The sequence below is a fragment of the Vidua chalybeata genome, chromosome 26 (genome assembly GCF_026979565.1).
Source record: "Vidua chalybeata isolate OUT-0048 chromosome 26, bVidCha1 merged haplotype, whole genome shotgun sequence".
NCBI lineage: Eukaryota > Metazoa > Chordata > Aves > Passeriformes > Viduidae > Vidua > Vidua chalybeata.
Genome location: NC_071555.1, coordinates 4,709,707 through 4,728,161, shown reverse-complemented (window position 1 = coordinate 4,728,161; position 18,455 = coordinate 4,709,707). Strand labels below are relative to the sequence as shown.

General features: G+C 62.7%; 1 protein-coding gene across 9 annotated transcripts; it reads right to left on the bottom strand.

The window, feature by feature from the left end:
* Positions 1-2: 2 nt before the first annotated feature.
* Positions 3-17,904, bottom strand: FMNL1 (formin like 1). Of its 9 annotated transcripts, none has more exons than XM_053965281.1 (28): positions 17,806-17,889; positions 11,937-12,020; positions 11,601-11,684; positions 11,439-11,512; positions 10,800-10,883; positions 10,456-10,587; positions 9,510-9,635; positions 9,145-9,253; positions 8,847-8,923; positions 8,660-8,753; positions 8,271-8,345; positions 7,628-7,738; positions 7,405-7,557; positions 7,212-7,313; positions 6,867-7,104; positions 6,355-6,660; positions 6,117-6,238; positions 5,477-5,679; positions 4,750-4,984; positions 4,598-4,666; positions 4,415-4,495; positions 3,665-3,794; positions 3,414-3,577; positions 3,093-3,194; positions 2,760-2,852; positions 2,456-2,579; positions 2,110-2,197; positions 3-1,490 (listed from the first exon to the last, which is right to left on the bottom strand). In XM_053965281.1, exons 1-28 carry the CDS (start codon positions 17,848-17,850, stop codon positions 1,247-1,249), a joined length of 3,549 nt encoding a protein of 1,182 aa, XP_053821256.1. In that variant the 5' UTR covers positions 17,851-17,889; the 3' UTR covers positions 3-1,246. The 9 variants fall into 9 exon arrangements, with proteins under 9 accessions (XP_053821256.1, XP_053821257.1, XP_053821263.1 ...); XM_053965282.1 differs by having other exon boundaries at positions 7,405-7,554; XM_053965287.1 differs by having other exon boundaries at positions 1,403-1,490; positions 2,106-2,197.
* Positions 17,905-18,455: the final 551 nt, after the last annotated feature.

Here is an 18,455-nt window from a genome sequence, read left to right as displayed (position 1 = left end):
TCCTCTGAGACATTTTATTACCAGCTCTGCTTTAGATTAAACAGGCCTTCAGTATATAAAAATAATGTATACAAATGAGCAGTTAATGGTTTACATTTCTGGCTTAAAGGCATTTATAAGTTACACATTCATTTCCCATCTCCCCCCGGACACGGAGCCGGCGCTGAAGCAGCTTAAATACAGCAGGAAGCAGCGGCTGCTCTGGCTAAAGCTGGGACGAGCGAGAAAGGACAGGAGGAGGGACGGGAGGAGGAAGGAGCGTCCTTGCATCGGGACGAGCGGGGGCCGTTTGATGGAGCAAATGCACCGAGAGGTTCAGCTGCGGCACTGCGGGGTCGGAGTTACTGAGCAGCAGCGGGGCGGGGGAGGGAGCGACAGTCGGGTCCAGTCCGGTACCGAGAGGCTCGTGCAGCTCTGGGGCCTCTCCTGCCTGGCGGTAGCAGGGACCCCGCAGCCTTTGGGATCGCGGTGCTGCGGGGCTGGGGGCTGCCGGCATCTCCTGCGTGTCCCACCCAAGAAAACGGGGGGCTGACAGTCCCTGTTTATCCCAGAGGCTCCAGCCCCGACAGTGCAGGTGGATGCTGGGGATGCAGGTGGGCGGAGGTGCCACCATCTCGCAGAAACTTGTCCCTGCTGCTGATTGTCGCAGGTACGGAGCCTCCTCTGCGGCTAAGAACAGCCCAGCGCTGCTCGCCACAGCCTTGGGGACACCCTGTGTGGGAGTGTTCCAATCCCTGCTGCCGCAGCACAGAGAAATTCGAAGGAAGACTTATAAAATCATGTAAAATAGCACCGCTGCCAGCCCCTGGCTCCGGGAGGTGCCCGGGGTGGGAGCTTTGCAGCAGCTCCTCACTGGCTGTGCAGCGCAGGAGAACGCGGGTCTCGGGGGGGCTCTGTAGGGCAGATGTGCGGGGGAGATGAGCGGGGAGCGTTGTGTCCCTGGCTGACACCTCCTCCCCTCCCGCAGCGGCAGTCAAAGGCACCAGCAAGCCGAGGGTGGGACACACCGGTGCGCAGGGCTGGCCCCGCGCCCGGCGTGCGAGGGAGCAGCGCCGGGATAGGGATGGGACAGCCCCTCTTTTCCTTCCAGGACAAGCTGGGACCCTTTCTATGCTTCTCCCTCCCTGTCCGTAGCCAGGAGGGTCCCCCAGCCCTGCCAGCCTGGGGAAAGGAGCTCGGGGACATGGCCAAGCAAGCGCCGGGGGTGCCTGTGCCCGGCCCAGGCAGGCAAGGCGGAGCTGGCACGTTAAGCGGCTGGAGCAGCTCGAAGCGGGCACTGTCCCTCCACCCCGCCGAGCCCCGGGCTGAGGGACTGACATCCTGCGGTCCCATCTGCGTCCGGAGGATGGTCCTGCCCCGCTCCTGGAGCTGCAGGGACGGCGCCAGTCACAGCGCGATGTCCGGCGTCGCCTGCAGGCTCTGCCCCGCCGCCCGTTTCTTGGCGCTGCCGCGGGCCTTGTCCCCCCGCCGGTACGGGTTGTTCCGCAGATCTGCACCGGGGGAAGTGCAGGGGCCGGATGAGCTTCGCTGCCCACCGGGGATGGCCGGGGTCCCGCACCCATCACGTTAAGATGGAATGGTTTGTGTTGGAGGGACCTTAAAGCCCATCCTGTCCCACCCCTGTTATGGGCACGGACACCTTCCGCTCCCCCAGGGTGCTCCAAAACCCGTCCAGCCTGGCCTTGGACATTCCAGGGATCCAGGGGCAGCCACAGCTGCTCTGGGCACCCTGTGCCAGGGTTCACCCTCACAGGAATGAGTTTTTCTCTGAACCTTCAACTTAAAACTGTCCTTCGTTCATTTAAACCCCTTGCCCCTTGTCCTGTCTCTCTGCCCGTCGCCCCTCTGGGTGTGAGGACACCCAGGACAAGCCAAGGGCCGAACGCAACGATGGGAGGAGCAGCAGCTGTGAGCAATCAGCCCGTGGGACCCCGACCGTCGGCTCTGGCAGCCCAGCACGGCATCGGGGGCTGATCCCGGGTGCCCCCGGGCTTGGGGTTCAGCGTGGCACAAATCCGGCCACACATCTGGAGAAATCCCGGCGGGGAGGGGGGGAAGCCCGGCAGCCCCCGCCCACCTGCGCCGGCCCCGCTGCCCCACGTTACCTACAGAGGACTCTCCTCGTTGAAGCTCACGTCGCAGAAGAGCCGGGACGAGCGTTTGCCCGTCCGGGCCGTGAAAGGGACAGTTTTGAGAGCTGAGCAGAGTGATCCAGAGACAGCGAGGAGGAGCAGGAGGAGAGAGGAGGAAGAAGCAGAAGAGGAGGAAGAGATATGAGACAGGGGAGGGAGCACTCAGTAGCTTTGCCATGTGGGATGTGAAGGTGCTTGCAGGTAGGTTTGGTCCCCGTGGCAGGGCTTGGTGACTGCCCAGCTCCTGTGACGGCCCCTGCAGCCCCCAGCACTGGGTCTGTCATGTGGGGACACCTGGCTGCTCACCTGAAATCATCTCTCACCTGAAATTATATCCTCAATGGCCCCATCTTTGCCTTCGTAGATGAGTGGTTCCTTCACCATCTGCTTCTTCTTCAGCTCAGCAATCATGTCCATCTGCTGCCTCCTGGCCTTCTGGACAGGCAGCTGGGAGGGGACAGGGTACTTGAGTGGTGTGATCACACCCCAGGGGAGATGGGGTACCCTCCCCTTCACCTCCCACCCACCTGTCCCTCCCCAGGACCTGTTTAGTCCTTCCCCACCACTCAGCCCACCCAGGGCTGGGGCTGGGATCCCACCAGGACACGGACATGGGGGCACCTTCACCTCGGGCTGCTGCTCGCTGCCAGGGGAGCTGGATTCTGCCTCTTTGGCTGCAGCCTCTTGCTTCTTCCACAGCTCGATGTCCTGCTCTGCTTTCTTGGGAGAGGGGCAGGAAGGATGTGCTGAGCCAGGGGAATCCAGGACTGCAGCCCCCTTCCTTCTTCGCATCACAGCCCCCAGCTCACCCCAACTCAGTTCCAAAATCTCTGACCATCCCAAGGGCATTCCTGAGCCCCAGCCTTGCCTGTGACCTCTGCTGATTGCTCCAAAGTGGAGTCAGGTGCCCCAAATCTCCTCCCAGCCCTCAGAAACAGAGTACCCCCTGCCCCCTCCTACCTTGTAGGCTTTGATGAAGCGCATGAACATGGGGAAGAAGGTGGTGGGGGGACTGGTCTTGGGGTTCTCCCCGAAATACTCCACAGCTGACTCATATGCTTCCTGTGGGCAGAGACACCTGATTCGGGGGCTGGGCAGTGGTGCCCACCGCCCACCACCTCCTTCCAGCCTCTCCCACCTCCCCATCCTTCCCTGTTCCCTCCTGCCTGTCCCACTGGAGCCACATGCCAAGCAGGAGCCTCTCCCATGGGGCAGAGGGTACCCCAGGGTGTCCCCATGGAGGGGACTGCCCCCATGACCCCACTCCACCCCAGCACCCACCTTGGCGGTTTTGCTGTCAGCCTGCAGCTTTTCCATCACCTCCGAGTTGACCTTGAGGAAGTCCTTGAGCACGGGGCTGTCGTCCTGTCTCATGAACTCCCTGCGGGTCAGCTCCATGCCCTGCTGCAGGCTTCGCACGTCTTGCAGGACACCCTCCAGGGACACTGCAGGAGGCAAGCAGTGCAGGGTCAGGGCAGGCTCGGGGTGCCAGGGGCTGCCTCGACCCTCAGCCCAGAGCCCGTGGGCACTACCTGTGCCTGCCTTGTCAAGGAAGTGCAGCTCGGTGTGGAAGCCAGTGAGCTCTGGGTACTTCTCCATGATCACCCGCACCAGGTAATGCAGCAGCGTCTGCTTGCGGTCTGTTGACTTCATCTCCAGGAGCTGGGGCAGGGCAGAGTCAGCCCCGACCTGCAGCCACCATCCCCTCACCCTCCTCAGGGCTGCCTCTGGTGCGCCTTTGTCCCTGTGGCTGGGTCCGTATCCATCCCTCCACTCTCACAGCTGGATTTGCATCCCTCCATCCCCCAGCCAGTTCTGCATCCCACCATTCCCATGGCTGATTCCCATCCTTCTCCATCCCCGTGGCTGGGTCTGCATCGCTCTGTCCCTACATCCCCATGTGTGACCTTCCTCCCTCCATCCCCGCAGCTGGTTCCCATCTTCCTTCATCCCATCTTCCTTCATCATGGTCCTTGAATCCTTTAACCTCTCCATATCAGGTCTCCATCCTTCCAACCATTCCTGTGTATCTCCATCCCTTTGCCTTCTGCTCTCACCTCCTCCATCCCAACATGCAGTGTCTTGATCCTTTTGTCCCTACAGCTGAACCTCATGTCCCTCCATCCCTACTGCTGGTCCTTGCGTCCCTCTATCCCCATAGCAGGTTCCTGTGTCCTTCCATCTCTGCAGCTGGTCCTTGTGTCCCTCTGTCCCCAGGGCTGGTCCCTGGCAGTGGCAGTGCCCCCCTCACCCCCACACCAGGGAACCCACACCGACCCTACCGCATCAAGGCTCTGCAGCCGGAAGCCGTAGGCAGCCCCACGCTTGCTGCTGTTCATGTAGTTCCCGAAGGCCAGCACAATCTGCGGGGACACCACGGCTTGGGGACACAGGGCCAGGAGGGCACAGTGCCCACAGACACTCTGTGTGCACCCATCGGGGTCACGTCCCCCCAGAGCCCTCACCTCGAGGATGTGGCGCAGTTTGCTGGAGGACTTGAGGGACATGGAGGCGGCGATGATGGCGTTGAGTTGCTGTGGGAGGGAGGGAAGGGTGTGAGTGTCGCTGCAGGAGCCGCCCCCCGCGCAGCCCCCGCCCGCCCGTCCCCGGCGCACACCGGCATCAGCAGCTGGGCCGTGTCGCCGAAGCTGCCCAGGAAGATCATGACGTTCATGCGCTCGGCCAGGCGCGGGATCTTGCTGAAGCGGATCATGAACTGGTCCTCGTCCGAGAGCTCCTCCGGCGGCTGCTGGTCCCGCTCGAACTTCCCGATCAGGCTCCGCTCGTACTCGGTGGGCAGGAAGCGCAGCAGCAGCTCCAGGAAGTCGAGGCTCAGGGCTTGCTGGTCGTACCTGCGGGGAGGGGACACCCCTGGCACTGTCAGGCCCTGCCGCAGGTCCCCCTGTCACCCTCGGCTGGTTCCATCATCCCTCCGTCCCCCACAGCTGGTTCCTGCACCACTCCATCTTTCTGTATCTGGACCCTGCATCTCTCTATCTCTCCATATGGATCCCTCCATCTCTCTGTCTTTGGTCCCCTCATCCCTTCTTTTCATATCTGGTTCCTGCATCCCTCCATCCCCACAGCTGGTCTCAGCATCTATCTGTCTGTCTGTCTGCGTCTGTCTGTCCCCACAGCCCTTTGTCTCAGATCTCAACCCTGCATCTCTCCATCCCCACATCTGATGTCTCCATCCTCCACCTCTCCACATCTGATCCCTCCACCTCTGATCCTTCCATCTCTCCCCATACCAATCCCTGCGTCCCATCACATCCTCCACCATCCCAACCCCTTGGTCCTGCTGACCTTATCCCAGCCTCGCCCAGCCCAGGGGGAACACTCACGTCTCGATGGCCGTGCAGATGTCCTGGATGCTGCGGCCTCCCTTGCGCAGGGTGATGGCCAAGTTCTTGGCCCGGTTGGACTCCATGAGGGTCACCTTGCTGGGCGCCTTCTGCGTGGCCTTGGCCTTGAGGGCACTGATGTCCAGGGCGGGGCCCTGCGCCTTGGTCTTGAACTGCTCCTCAAAGTCACTCATGTCCAGCTCCTGCGGGGACAAAGGGTTGTGGACACAGCAGGGCGGTGGCACTGGACATCTGGGGTGAGGACAGGGCCAGAGGACCAGGATAAGGGTGAGGAGCGAGGATAAGATGAAGCAAGGGGTTGAGGATGGAACAAGGGGACAAGTACAGGGACAGGCAAGGGGACAGAGAGGGGTAAGGAGGGGGTGAGGGGACCAGAGGATGGAGATGAGGAAGAAGAAATGGACAGGATGTGAAGGTGCACATGGAGCAAAGGGACAAGGGGAGGAGAAGCACGTCTGGTCCCGTGTCCCTCTCCATGGTGCTAAGGACTTTTCCTGACCTCCAGCTCCTCCTGCAGCCCTGGACACCGCGGGTGGGTGCAGGGTGGGCACGAGGCAGCCTCAGCATGGCCCGGGGCACTGAGGCCCCCTGTGCCCGGCCTCCTGTCCCCTGTGCTCACCTGCAGCACCTTCTCATCGTTGAGCTCGGTGAAGACGGTGCCATCGATCTGGCTCGGCTTCAGGGCCACCCAGTTGAAGACGGGCATGCGGAACTTGGTCTGGATGGGCTTCTTCACCTTCACTGCAGGGTCACAGGGAGGGGGGGGCATGTCACAGTGTGGGGGGTCCCAAACCCGCCCCAGGGTGCCCCCAAACCCCTCCTGGGGAACATCCCCACCATCCCTGGGCCGCACTCACCTGAACCGTTGGCAGTGGGGGGGGCGCCCGGCCCGGCTGGGGGCTCCCCACCGAGGGGTGGGAGTGGTGGAGGGGGAGGCACGGGGCCCTCAGGCCCCCCCGGGAGCGGTGGGGGGGGTGGTGGCATTGGGGCACCCGGGAGTGGGGGAGCTGGGGGGGGGGCGGTGCCTGCGGGCAGAGGGGGTGCAGGGGGTGGGGGAGGGATGGGCTCAGCCCCCGGCAGAGGTGGGGGTGGTGGAGGGGGTGGGGGCGGGGGGGAAGCAGGTGCTGGTGGGGGAGGTGGGGCTGGAGCCAGAGCCGGAGCATCTGCAAGGGAAAGAAGATGTGGGTGAGATGGTGACACAGCAGGGCATGGTGCCACCGCCACCCTCCCTCTGCTACTGCATTACCCTGAGTCCCCGGGCACATCCCCACCCCCCGCCTCAGTTTCTGTGCCTGGAGACTCGCTGCCACCCCTCCTTGGTGCCAGGTGCCCCCGCCGGGAAGGGGACATCCCCTCGCACCCATGGTACCTGTGCAGGTGGCGGTGGTGTCGGTGGTGGCAGTGGCCTCCCCAGAAACCACGGGGGTTGCGGGGGTTTCTATGACAACGGGGACAATTTCGATGGCGACGTCTCCGTCGGGCCCACGCAGTATCTGCACCAGCCCCTTCTCCTCGAGCTCCGCCAGCCGCCGCTCCAGCGCCAGCCGGTAGCACTCCTGGGGCTGCGGGGATGGCGGGCTGGGCGGCCGCGGGGGGCTCAGCTGCTCCTGGAGAGGTGACAACCCCCGGCAGGTCACTGGTGTCCCTCTGCACCCCTAGGAGCCCGATCCCTGAGCCCCAGCCTTCCCTCAGCACCGCGGCACCCCCGGCTCACCCGCAGCGCCTCCAGCTCCCGCCGTGCCTGGCTCAGCTGCTTCTCCAGCTCCGCTATCTTGGCCATGGAGTCGTTCTCCGCATCCTGCAGCTTCTCTGTCAACTGTGGGGGACGAGGCGCCGCCGCTCAGCCCCGTCCTCATCCCTCCCTCGGGGCTTGCGTCAGCAGCTCTGCCCACGCGCCCACGGCCCACCTGGCTGACGTGCTCCTGCAGCTCCTCCATGTGCTCCAGCACCGCCGTCTTGGTCTCCGAGTCCTCCAGCATGGCCCCCACGTCGAAGATGTTGTCCAGGTAGGCTTGGATTTGCACCTGCAGCTTGTCGCTCTCAGTGAGGCGCAGAGTCTGCTGAGGGACAGCCAGTGTCACCATCGGTGCCAGCAGCACCCCTGGCACCCCCACCCTCGGGATCACCCACCTCCAGGTACTGGTCCAGCCCCAGGTGGGTGAACTCGTACTGCAGGAACACGCGGAAGTTCATGTTCTCCACCGAGTGCACCACGATGTTGATGAACTGCATGCAGGCCACCTGTGCAGACACGGCTCAGCACAGGGCCAGGGTGGCTCGTGGGGATGTTGCCCCCGGGGCTGCATGGGGGGTTGGTGGCCCTCGGGGACGTGGTGCCCCTGGGAAGTGCATGGGGGCTTGCACAGTCCTGGGGACATGGTAGCCTGGGGACAGCACAGCAGCCTTGGGGACATGATGGCCTGGGGACAGTTTGGTGGCTCAGCATGCTTTGGGATGTGATGGCCTGGGGACAGTTTGGTGGCTTAGAAGCCCTTGGGGACATGATGCCATGAGCACAGTACAGTGGTTTAGAAGCCTTTGGGGACAGCAGAACAGCCCTTGGGACATGCCACCCCCAGGAAAGCACGGTGGCTCAGCACCCCCTGAGGACATGGGAGAGTTTTGCTAGTTCAGCATCCCCCGGGACACGATGCCATAGGGACAGTGTGGTGGCTTAGGAGCTCTTGGGGCATAATGGCCTGGGGACAGTGCAGCAGCCTTGGTGACATGACGCCCTGGGGACAGCAGAGCATGGGCCCCAGCAGCCACTCACCATGAAGTCAATGTTGGTGTCCTCATTTCGGAAATACTCCATCAGCTTCTCAAAGCGGTTCTTCTCCCCGCAGACCTGGGGGGGAGCAGGGGGCTGAAGGCCAGGGAGGACATGGCCAGGGGACACCCAGGAGGGTGACAGGACAGGAGGTATCTATTGGTGACACTATCCCAACCCTGACTGGTGCTGCCAGGCACCCAGCCCAGCTGGGACATGGCCCTGGGGACACATGGTATGGGGACATCAAGCCCAGTGACTGGAACATCCCCAAACGAGCCAGAGATCTGAGGGTGGTGCAGGGCTCTGCCACACCCAGGGAAACCGAGGCACAAACCCAGCTGGAGCACAGATGTTCATGTGGGGACTGGGTGTCCCTGCTGGGGACTCACCTCCTTGAAGTTGTCAAAGGCAGCCAGGATGATGTCGTGGCCACCTCGGACCAGGCAGACAGCGGCCAGCAGCTCCAGCACCAGAGCCTTGGTCCTGCAGAGACACGCGGTGTGAGGGGGCTGGGGCCGTGGGGTGGGCGAGGGGACGGGGGTGACAAGGGACAACAGGGGGCAGGGCAGCTCCTACCTGGCATTCTTGTTGTTGAGGCTCAGGGTGATCTCGTTGACACAGGCTGGGTGGTTCATCACCAGGCTGAAGCCAGACTGGGGAGGGGAAAGGAGCATTCATGGGGTCGTGTGTCCCCCTGGAGACACACAAGGACCGTGGGACACCCCCACGCCACGTCCCCATCAGGCAGGAGGTTGAGTGAGGACATCTCAGAGCCAGGGGATGCAGACCCAGTTCCACCCCGGAGGTGCCACCGCGGACGCGGGGGATCCCGGGGAGCCCCAGGCGGATCCCCGCGGATGCCGCCCACTCCCACCTGGTAGTTCATGATGGCGCGGAGGCACATGATGCACACATGGACATCGTCCTTCTGGCTGACGAGCCGCGAGTTGCGCAGCGTCTTCCTGCTGTGCGAGGAGTTCAGCCTGGGCGGGGAGAGCGCGGCTGAGCGGGGCCCGGCGAAGCCGCGGGCGCAGCGTAAAGCGGGGACGGGACAGCGCAAGGGGGTGGCAGCGGGGGCGGGGGGACACCGGGGCACCGGGCGGCTGCACCCCACGGGACAAACCCTCGTGTCCGTGCCCATCTAGAAGCCTTGGGACTGGCACTGGGACTGGGGGGGTGAAGTGGGGTGGGGTGGGTTTTGGGGCCCTCTCGTGCACACGGGTGGTCTCGGAGGCTCACCGGGGCGGGCAGGAGCTGCCGGGTGACCTGGGGGCACTGTCCCCATCGCTGCCCGGGGCACCGCAGGGGACGCTGGGGTGGACGTGGCGGAGGAGGGTGTGGATGTGCTGGTTCGAGAGGCAGCAGCTGGAGGCGCGTTAGAGCCTGCAGGACAGGAGGGAGAAACGGGGCTCCCGCGTCGCCTCGGGGACACCCGGGGACAAGGGATGGGAACCCCTGCGGGTGCCACGTCCCTCCTGACCTGTCCCTGGGGCTGGGAGGGACACCCCGGCTCCTCCAGAGCTGCTGGCAGGCGGCGAGGGACCCCCGCGGTCCCCCGGGTGCCACGTTACAGCTCGTGGGGTGACCGCGGTGGGGTGTCCCTGGGACCCCCCCGCCCACCGGGGATGCCCCGCAGGCCCTGTCCCCAATACCGGTGACCAGCAGCGGGGTCCCGTGGGGTGTCCCCGTCCCGCCAGTGCCCCGTCACCTACCGTCAGCGCGTCCCCGGCAGCGTGCAAGAGAAGAGCGGGGTTAGACGGGGCTGCGGGCGAGCGGCACCAAGCGAGAGCCACCAGCCACCAGGACCGGCTTGGGGGGACACAGGCCCGTCCCTCCGCCCGGGTTTAAACCAGGGGGCTGCGATTTGCTCCCCCAAAATCTCCAACACCCCCAATTTTTGTCTGTTCCTGGGGTTTAACCAGAGCACCCGAGCACGGTCGCAGTGCCGGGGTATGGACACGGCTGCAGCCCAGTCCCAGGCAGGGCTTAGCCCCTGGGGGCACACAGGGGGATGTGGCTTTGTCCCCACCCTCCAACCACCAATGGGCGCCCATTTTTAGGAGCGGGCCTGCGTCTCCCTGCCAAGCCCCTCTCCAAGCGCGGTGCGGCCGGGGGTGCAGCGAGGCGAGAGCGGGGGACACGGCACAGGGACACGGGGACAGCTGGGGACGGGACCACACGTTACCTTACAGTGAGGGGCCGCGGTTTGGAGGAGCCCTGCGTGGGGGACGAGGAGGTGCTTTTGTTCAGGTCCTCCAGCGACCGCTCCTTGCCCTTGTCAGAGCCGGGGCTGTTCTCTGCGCTCTCCATGTCATACCTGGTGGCCCATGGGGACATGGGGACGGGTGAGATGTGGCACCCCAGTTTGGGCAGATGCCCCTCAGGGATATTGGGGATGTTCTGCCCAGCCCCACCCATGGAGCATCGCCCTGATGACAAGGGAGGGCACCCCCAGGGACCGCCCCAGCCCTGCTGAGCCCCCGGGGCAGCTGATCCCAGCCTTGGACAGGGGACCCGGTGGGGACGTACGCGACAGAGCACTGGGCAAAGGCGAGGTACTCCAGCAGCACGTCCAGCCCCTTGTTCTCCTCGTTGAGGAACTCCTGGACCCAGCTGGAGGGTGCAGAGGGTTAGTGGGCTCTGCCAGCCCCCACATCCTCTCTCCCCCTGTGCCCAGACACTCAGCAGAGCCACCCCCTGGTCAGAGGTCCCCAGCAAGTGTGGAACACGCTGGGAACATGAGGTGGTACCATGAGCTGGCATTTCTCTGAGGGCAGGTGAGTGCCACGGTGAACCTGATATATGGGGGACACAGCCCAAGGGCTCTTCTGTCACCACTGCCACCACTGCCACTGTTGCCACCACTACCACGACAGGACAGCCTGGCCCTGGCATCCACCACCCCACAAGGGGTCAGGACAGCCAGCGTGGGGCAGGGTCCCTCCTGGCACCCTGGGGGGACCAGAGAGTCATAATGGGGTTCAGAACCCCCAGCACACCCAGCTGCCTCAGCACCCTCAGCCTCCCATCAGAGCCCTCCTAAGGGGGCAGGATGAGGCCACAGCCTCCACATCCTTCTGTCACCCTCTAGCCAGAGCCAGCAGCACGTCCACCCCCATCCCAGAGACAGTGGCAGTGGCTGGGTGACAATGCCACCCCCACCCTTACCCGATGTAGTTGGTCCTCAGGGAGATCTCCAGCTCCCGGAGCACCTGCGTTGACTCCTGCACTCGCCTCTTGAACTGTGGGACGGGGACAGCCATTGGCACCGTCCCTGTGCCCAGCCTGGGATGGGGACCAGGGGACCGGGGTGCAACAGGGACCCCTCACCTTCCTGCTGACACCACCTGTGTCCAAGTAGCTCCTCAGCTTCTGGATGTAGGCAGATGGAGGGTTCTTCACCTGGAAACGCTCCTAGGAGCCCCAGAGAGAGGCTGAAACTGGGCCAGCTGCTGTGGCACAGACACATGCCACTGTCCCCACAGCAGCCACAGTGTCCCTGTCCCCACCCCAACTGCATCAATGCTTAATGAGGTTAATGAGGTGCTGTGTCAGTAACGAGATGGATGTCAGTGCTTGGTACAGCCAGACTGATGCCCAAACCATGCCACGAGTGGCACCTGGGGACAGGGACAGCACTGGGGACGCTGTGAGCTTGGACCTCACCTGATCACAGATCAGCTCCCACTTCTTCTCGTTGTCGTACTGGTTAAGCAGCTTCATCTTGTCCGGGGGCAGGTTCATGGAATTCTGTGGGTGAAGGGTGTCAGCACTGGGGGTCACCCCAAAAACACCCCTGGGATGCAGCACCCCCTGCTCAGCGAGCACTGGGAGTCCTTGCTCAGCAGTGGGAGATGGGGAGACCAGTGGGAGGATGGGGACACTGGTGGGAGAATGGGGACACTGGTGGGACATGAAGATTCCAGTGAGAAGATGGGGACACTAGTGGGACAATGGGGATGGAACAATGGGGACAGGGGTGGGAGGATGGGATCATGGTGAAAAAATGAAAGCAGCATTCTCAGGATGGGAACACCGGGGGGATGATGGGGACAACCCTGGGAGGTTGGGAACACCACTATTCCCAGGATGTGAGCATCCATGGACCCATCAGTAATGTCCCCACCTGAGGAGACAGGTGGGCAGCGAGTGTTGGTGGGGGACAGGAGGAAGAACTGGACACGTCCACCCATGTCATGAGTGTACCATGTGCCCAGCCTCAGCCAGCTCCATCCCGGCAGGGCCACACGGGGTGAGGGATGGGGACACGACTGGTGACAACTGAGGGACCCAGGAACCTGAGCTGTGCTTGAGGGGTCACCCCTGAGTCCCCACCACCACAGGTGCGTGACAAGCCCATCTGAGGAAGTCAGTGTTTATTGAGAGACAATGCTGTCAGGGCCTGGCACGTCCCTCCGTGCCACCCTTGCACAGCCCCAGCCCCCACGGCCACCGCAGGACGTGACGTGGTTTCCGCTCTCGGCACCGGGCGCTGCTGAAACCGCCTCCGCCATGAGCGAGATGCAGCTCCTGTCCCTGGGCTGCTCTGCTGAGGGACACCATGGGGTGGCCTTCATGGGACACCCACCATGGCCTGGGCCAGCTGCAGCTCAACTCAGCTCACAGGTGATTTTTTTTTGCTGAAAGACCCAATTTTTGGTGCTCCAGCTCAGCTGGAAAGCATCTGCAGGCTGGCACAATGGCATGTGGAGCAATGCACAGCCCCAGGCCACCCCTAAATCACAGTCTTGGGGTTCCCTGAGGAGGAGGATGGGGACGTGGGATGCATGCCATGTTGGAACAACCACATCCTTGGAGGAAGGCATCTCCCAGGGCTTTGGTTGCCCACAGAAGAGCAGGTCCAAGGGGAGAGGTCCCACTGTGGTGGGCAGGAACAGAAACCTCTCCACCTTCTCCAGGGAGGACCTGTCAAGCTGCTTTCACAAGAAGCCAAAACAAGGAGCAGTGGGTGGGGAGGAGCTGGGTTGGGCTGGGGCTGGCTGGCACGAAGAGCTGGGCAGGGGGACAGTCAGGCTGCAGGGTCAGAAATGGCCTTGCTGTGAGGCCACTGGAGCTGCTGGGTGGGTTCTGGAACTGGCAAGGTGACAGCAGCACCTGGTTGTCACCATTGTTGGTCCCGAGCTGCCATCCTTGGGATGGATGAGGATCAGACCAAGGGACAGCGCTGTGCCAAGAGGGACCACACACCCAGACACCCCACCCAGGGCTCAGTCACACCCGTGGCACCTTCTGTGGGACACTGTTGGGTGCCCTTGGCAGAGAGGGGATGGTGGCACTGCCACACGGACCAGCTTTAAGCCATCACACGTGGGACCTGGACCAAGCAGGACCTTGCACTGGTGGTGGGACAGGACCCAGCAGGAGGCTGGGGCAGGGCTGTCCCCGTGGAGGTGGCTCTGCCCCGAGCCCCGTGGTCCCTCCCTTGCGGGCAGGATGTGGCACAGGTCGGGTACAAACTGGGTGGTGGCTGCGTCCCGGGTGGGCTTGTGGTGCCGGGGAGGAAGCGGCTCCGCTGAGGAACCTCAGCCGGCAGCACAAAGAAACCGGTTCTCATTTCCTGCCGGGGAGGGGGGAACCGCTGCTGTGGGAGGTGGGGCAGGGCGGGAGGTGTGGGGCAGAGTGGGTGATGTGGGGCTGGGCGGATAATGTGGTGCAGGGCAGCAGCCAAGCACCCCACAGATATCAAAGGAAGGACTTGGTCCTCCTCCTCTTCCTCCTTTGGGGACAAGGATGGAGGAGCCACAGCGACTTGTCCCCAGTAGCCACATCCCACCTGCCGTCATCCAGCACCCAGCTCCCTCATCCTGCCCCTGCCCGGGGCTTCCCAGCAGCCTCACAGCTCACCACGTCACTGAGTGGGTGCCACCAAATGTCCCCCAACAACTCTGCTGTGACACAAAGTGCCACAGAGCCTGCAGGGCCATCCCAGCCATGCCCAGCACCAGGATGAGCCTGGCTGGGACCCAGCACCAGCTGTGGGTTGAGCCAGGTTTTGCCCTACACTCAAACCAAGGCCAGGGGAGGTGAAGAAACACCAACATCATTTTCTGGTACAAAACAACCTTTTGTTGTCAGGGCTGGCAGGGACGGAGCTATTTTGGGTGTCAGACACCTCTTTGTGTTCCACACGTGAGCGGGCAGCGCCGAGCGGAGCTGGGCTGAGCCGAGCTCCGCACCAAAGCTGGCACAGAATGTTCCGGCATCCTCCAGGGAAGTGTTTGTGCTGCAAACCCCGGCAGGCTGAGCATGAACTGGGCTGAACCCTGGCAGTGCCGTTTCTGGGGCACGGGGGATGTGCAGGCACAGAGAGGGGATGGAAAGCCTTAGCAGCACGTGGGACAGGACAAGATCCCAGCCCAGCACCAGGCACAAAATCCTGCCACGGGGAAGGGGACAGGGCAGGGAACTGCCCCAGATGGCGGCTCAGGGGCTCTCCCCAGCTGCAGGAAGGGCCAACATCACCAGGTGTCCGGGTGACCAACAGACAATGCCACTCCTGGGATGCTCCATCCCTCATGGCCACAGAGCACCCCTGAGGTGGTTTGGACATGCCGAGTCATGAAGTGCCAGGTGTCCCACGGTGTCCCCTCCAGTTACTCCAACTGCCACTGGACTTGTTCTCCTGCCTCTTCCCAGGGCTCAGTGCAGGGCACAGAGCAGGACCAGGCCCACCCAGGGCTCCCTGACCACCCTCATGCAGCAAACTGGGCTGGGGAACACTGCCAGGATCAGTTCGCCCCATCAGGGATCCAGCCAGACCCAAACCCTCCCAGCGTCACGCAGGGACAGCCGGTGCAGGAGGAGACGTGTCCCCAGGATGGCCGGAGGGGTGGTGGCAGCAGGCTGGGCTGGGCTGGGCTGGGCTGGGCTGGGCTGGGCTGAGCTGGGCTGGGCTGGGCTGGGCGGCCGCTGCCGCCTGCGGCTCCAGCTGTATTTTAAGAACAAGCAGAAGCTGATGTAGCAGCAACCGAGGAGAGGAGCCTGATCCCGCCAACGTGCCTTCATCCCTGCTGGGCCTGCCTGCCCACCCTGCACTGGGATGTCCTCCTGCTTCACCTGGGGCTGGATTCAGCAGCACAGGAGGGCTCCTGCACCAGGACACTCTCCAGGCCCTGATCCAGCAGCTGGTGGCTCACAGGCAACCTCCCACCCAGGACACAGGTCCCCCTTGGGGACACCGTGGTGCAGCCCTGCATCCCCCAGCCAGCCTTGGCCACTGTGCTGGAGCTGGATCCAGCAGGAAGATGAGGACCAGCTTTGTTTCCTGGTTGAGCCAAGGCTTACACTATAGCCAGGGCTTGCTGGTGACCCATCCTGCTGCTGGGGCCAACAGCACATCTGCAAACATCTGCAACGGTGAAATTGGCCTTGCACTCCCTGCGAGAAGAGGCAGCAAAGCCCCCACCAGGAAAAGCGCCCGGCTGGAGCAGCCCCCGTCCCAGCCAGCCACTGTTTGATTTTGACTCCACCACATCTCAACTCACAATTCCATTTACATGTTCCCAATTAATGCCCCTTGACATGCAAAGGGGGGGAAATCCTGATTGCTTCAAGCAAGGGTATCGGGGCATCCTTATCCCAGCAGCAAAGATGCTCTTCCTCTGCTCCATCCCAAAAATCCACCTCGTCATATCCCAAACTACTTGGCACGGGACAACCCTTCCATTGCTCTGCCAAAGCGGCATCTGCCACAGTGCCCCAGCTGGGAAGAAGCCAATTTTTGAGAACGAAGTTTTGGGAAACTAAATTCCCATTTCTTGGCAGGGAATGGGTGTATCCCCTTCCTGGCAGCAATTTGGATCCCCATGGCTCCTCTCTGGGCTTTTCTGCCAAGGCTTTGAACCACCAGCTCTCCCAGTTTGGGATGTCCAGCCCAAAACTGATTTGCACTGAGCTCTCATGGCATCACTGCAACCATGGCAACATGTGAGGTCTGGATCATGTCCCACCAGGAGATTCCCAGCTCATCACCACCTGCTCCATCACTGAGCTCAGGAGGTAGAAAAGTTGAAGCCAGAGTCAGGGATTGTGTTTGTGGTGTGTGAGGGCAGAGGGATCCCCTGTCCCCATCCCCCCGGGGTTCTGCTGCCCCCACAGCCACGAGAATGGGGAAGGGACTGTGAAAGGAGGAAGCAGAATTGGGACGGCCGCTTTCACAAGACACCCGCTTCCCGTCGGGGCATGTCCAGCCCCCTGGGTGCCCCTTCTCCTGGAAAAGGGCTTTCCCTCGGGATGAAGGCAGAGAAGGTGGTGTTGAGGGCCTGGAGCAGCGCTTTCCCCTTTTCTGATCTTTTTTTGGTTTAGGATTTCCAACCTGCTGGGCCCAGCCCAGCTGAAAGCGCTGCTTCCTGAGGCCTCACAGCGGAAACACACCGAGTCTCTTCCTGCCACCGCTGCTGTGACAGCCAGAGCCATCAGAGGCACCGCCACCCCACCCAGCCACCTGCCACCCCGGGTGTCCCACTGCAATCCCCTCCCTGGGAGTCCCGCGGGGGTCCCGCCAAGCAGCGCCCCTCACCATCATCCCCCTGCAGCTGCGGCCGCGTTGCTCACCCCCAAATAATCCCAGAAACTCCACGAGATAAAAAAGCTCCCAAGGAATTTGTGCTCGGGGCTGGGATGAGGCACCCTGCCGAGCAGATCCCGGCAGGTCCAGCCGAGCGGATCCCGGTGCGCCGGCATCGTGGAAGCTGCGCCCGGCACGGGATCGGCAAAACGGCTCCATCTCCCGCCAGGGGCTCGGGGGGTTAAAGCAGCAATTTTTTTTTTTTTCTCGGAGCATTCTTGGGGAGGGCATGGGTAGGGGCTGGAGCGGGTGGCGCGGTGGCGGGACCCGGCCCTCCTGGCGCGAAGGTCACGGCCGGCCCGCCCCGCTCAAGGACGGAGGGAGCGAGCGGGAGACGCTCTCCCGCAGCTCCGAGCGGCTCCAGGAGCTGCCATCCATCCCACGGGAACGCGGCTCCGGCATCGCCCGCTGCCCACCGGCGGGAGGCCGGCAGCGGTGCCGGGGGCTTCCCCTGCCCCGGGGAGGAGGAAGAGGAGGAAGAGGAGGTGAGCGAAGCATCGCCATCCGCAGCACCGGCTGCTTGCGGCGCGCTCCGGCCCTGCCGCCGATCCCGCCATGGCGGAGCCTGCCCGGGGTCCGCGACTCGGGGTCACCCCAAGAATTTGGGGGTTGGATCCCCCCCAAGGTGAGAGCGATGAGGGGAGGGGAGCGGCTGGGGGTCATCCCGGGGCAGGGCTGAGCGTCCCCGGGGAAACCAGGTGAGAGCAGGGCAGTCACCATTATTAATAAGAATATCAATTAAATAATAAACCAAATAATTAATAGAACGACGTAATAGTAAAAATACCATCATTATAATGATGATAACGGTGGTAACGCTGCTAACGATGCTGATGCCGGTAGGGATGCTGAGAGACCCCCCCCCCAGCGATTCCCCCTGTCCCCCCCGTTATGTCCGGACCCCCCTGTCCGGCCCGGCCCCCCCTGCGGCCGCCCGTCCCCGCTCACCAGGACGCGGCCGAAGCGCTCCTCCAGCTCGGCGGCGCCGGGCATGGGCTGCCGGGGGGGCGGCGGGCCGGCGGCGGCAGGGGGGGGCCCGGGCTGCGGGCGGTGGTCGCGGGGCTCCCGCGGGGCCGCGCCCCCCTCCAGCCCCCCGGCCGCGTTGCCCATGGCGGGCGCTGCGGGGCGGCCCCGGCTCCGAGCCGAGCTTCGTCCTCGCCCGTCCCCGCCGCCGCTCGCCGGCGTTTGCAACTTCTGCGGGGCGTTATCGCGCTATAAGCGCTCAGCCCGCCCCCGGCCCCCGCCCCGGCCGCAGCCAGAGGCGGCCCCGGCACCTGCTCGGCTGCGGCGAGGGAGCGGAGCGGCGCTGCCCCGCCGGGGCTTACTGCAGCCCATTTGCTTTATTTTTTTTTTTAATTATTTTAGACTTACTTTTTATATTATATTAAATAAAATTTAATAGTAAATGTAATTAATAATAATTTATATGATATTAAATTAAATTTATTTTATTTTTAAAATCGTATTTTATTTATTCTTATTTATTTATTTAAATATTGTTCTTAAGTTCTTTATTTTGTTATTTTACCTTATTTTACTTTATTTTATTTTTATTCCTGTTTCCCTTTATTTTATCCTGCCTTATTAATTTAATTTTA

Bases quoted from the DNA above. Each gene is read 5' to 3' on its own strand.
- FMNL1 (XM_053965281.1), bottom strand. From the start codon at position 17,850: ATGCCCGGCGCCGCCGAGCTGGAGGAGCGCTTCGGCCGCGTCCTG. The intron at 7,739-8,270 runs GTGAGTGGCTGC...GTGTCTGCACAG, and splicing joins ACACCAACATTGACTTCATG to GTGGCCTGCATGCAGTTCAT. The intron at 4,667-4,749 runs GTGTGCGCCGGG...TCCCTCCCACAG, and splicing joins CGGCCCAGCTGCTGATGCCG to CAACTCAACGCCATCATCGC.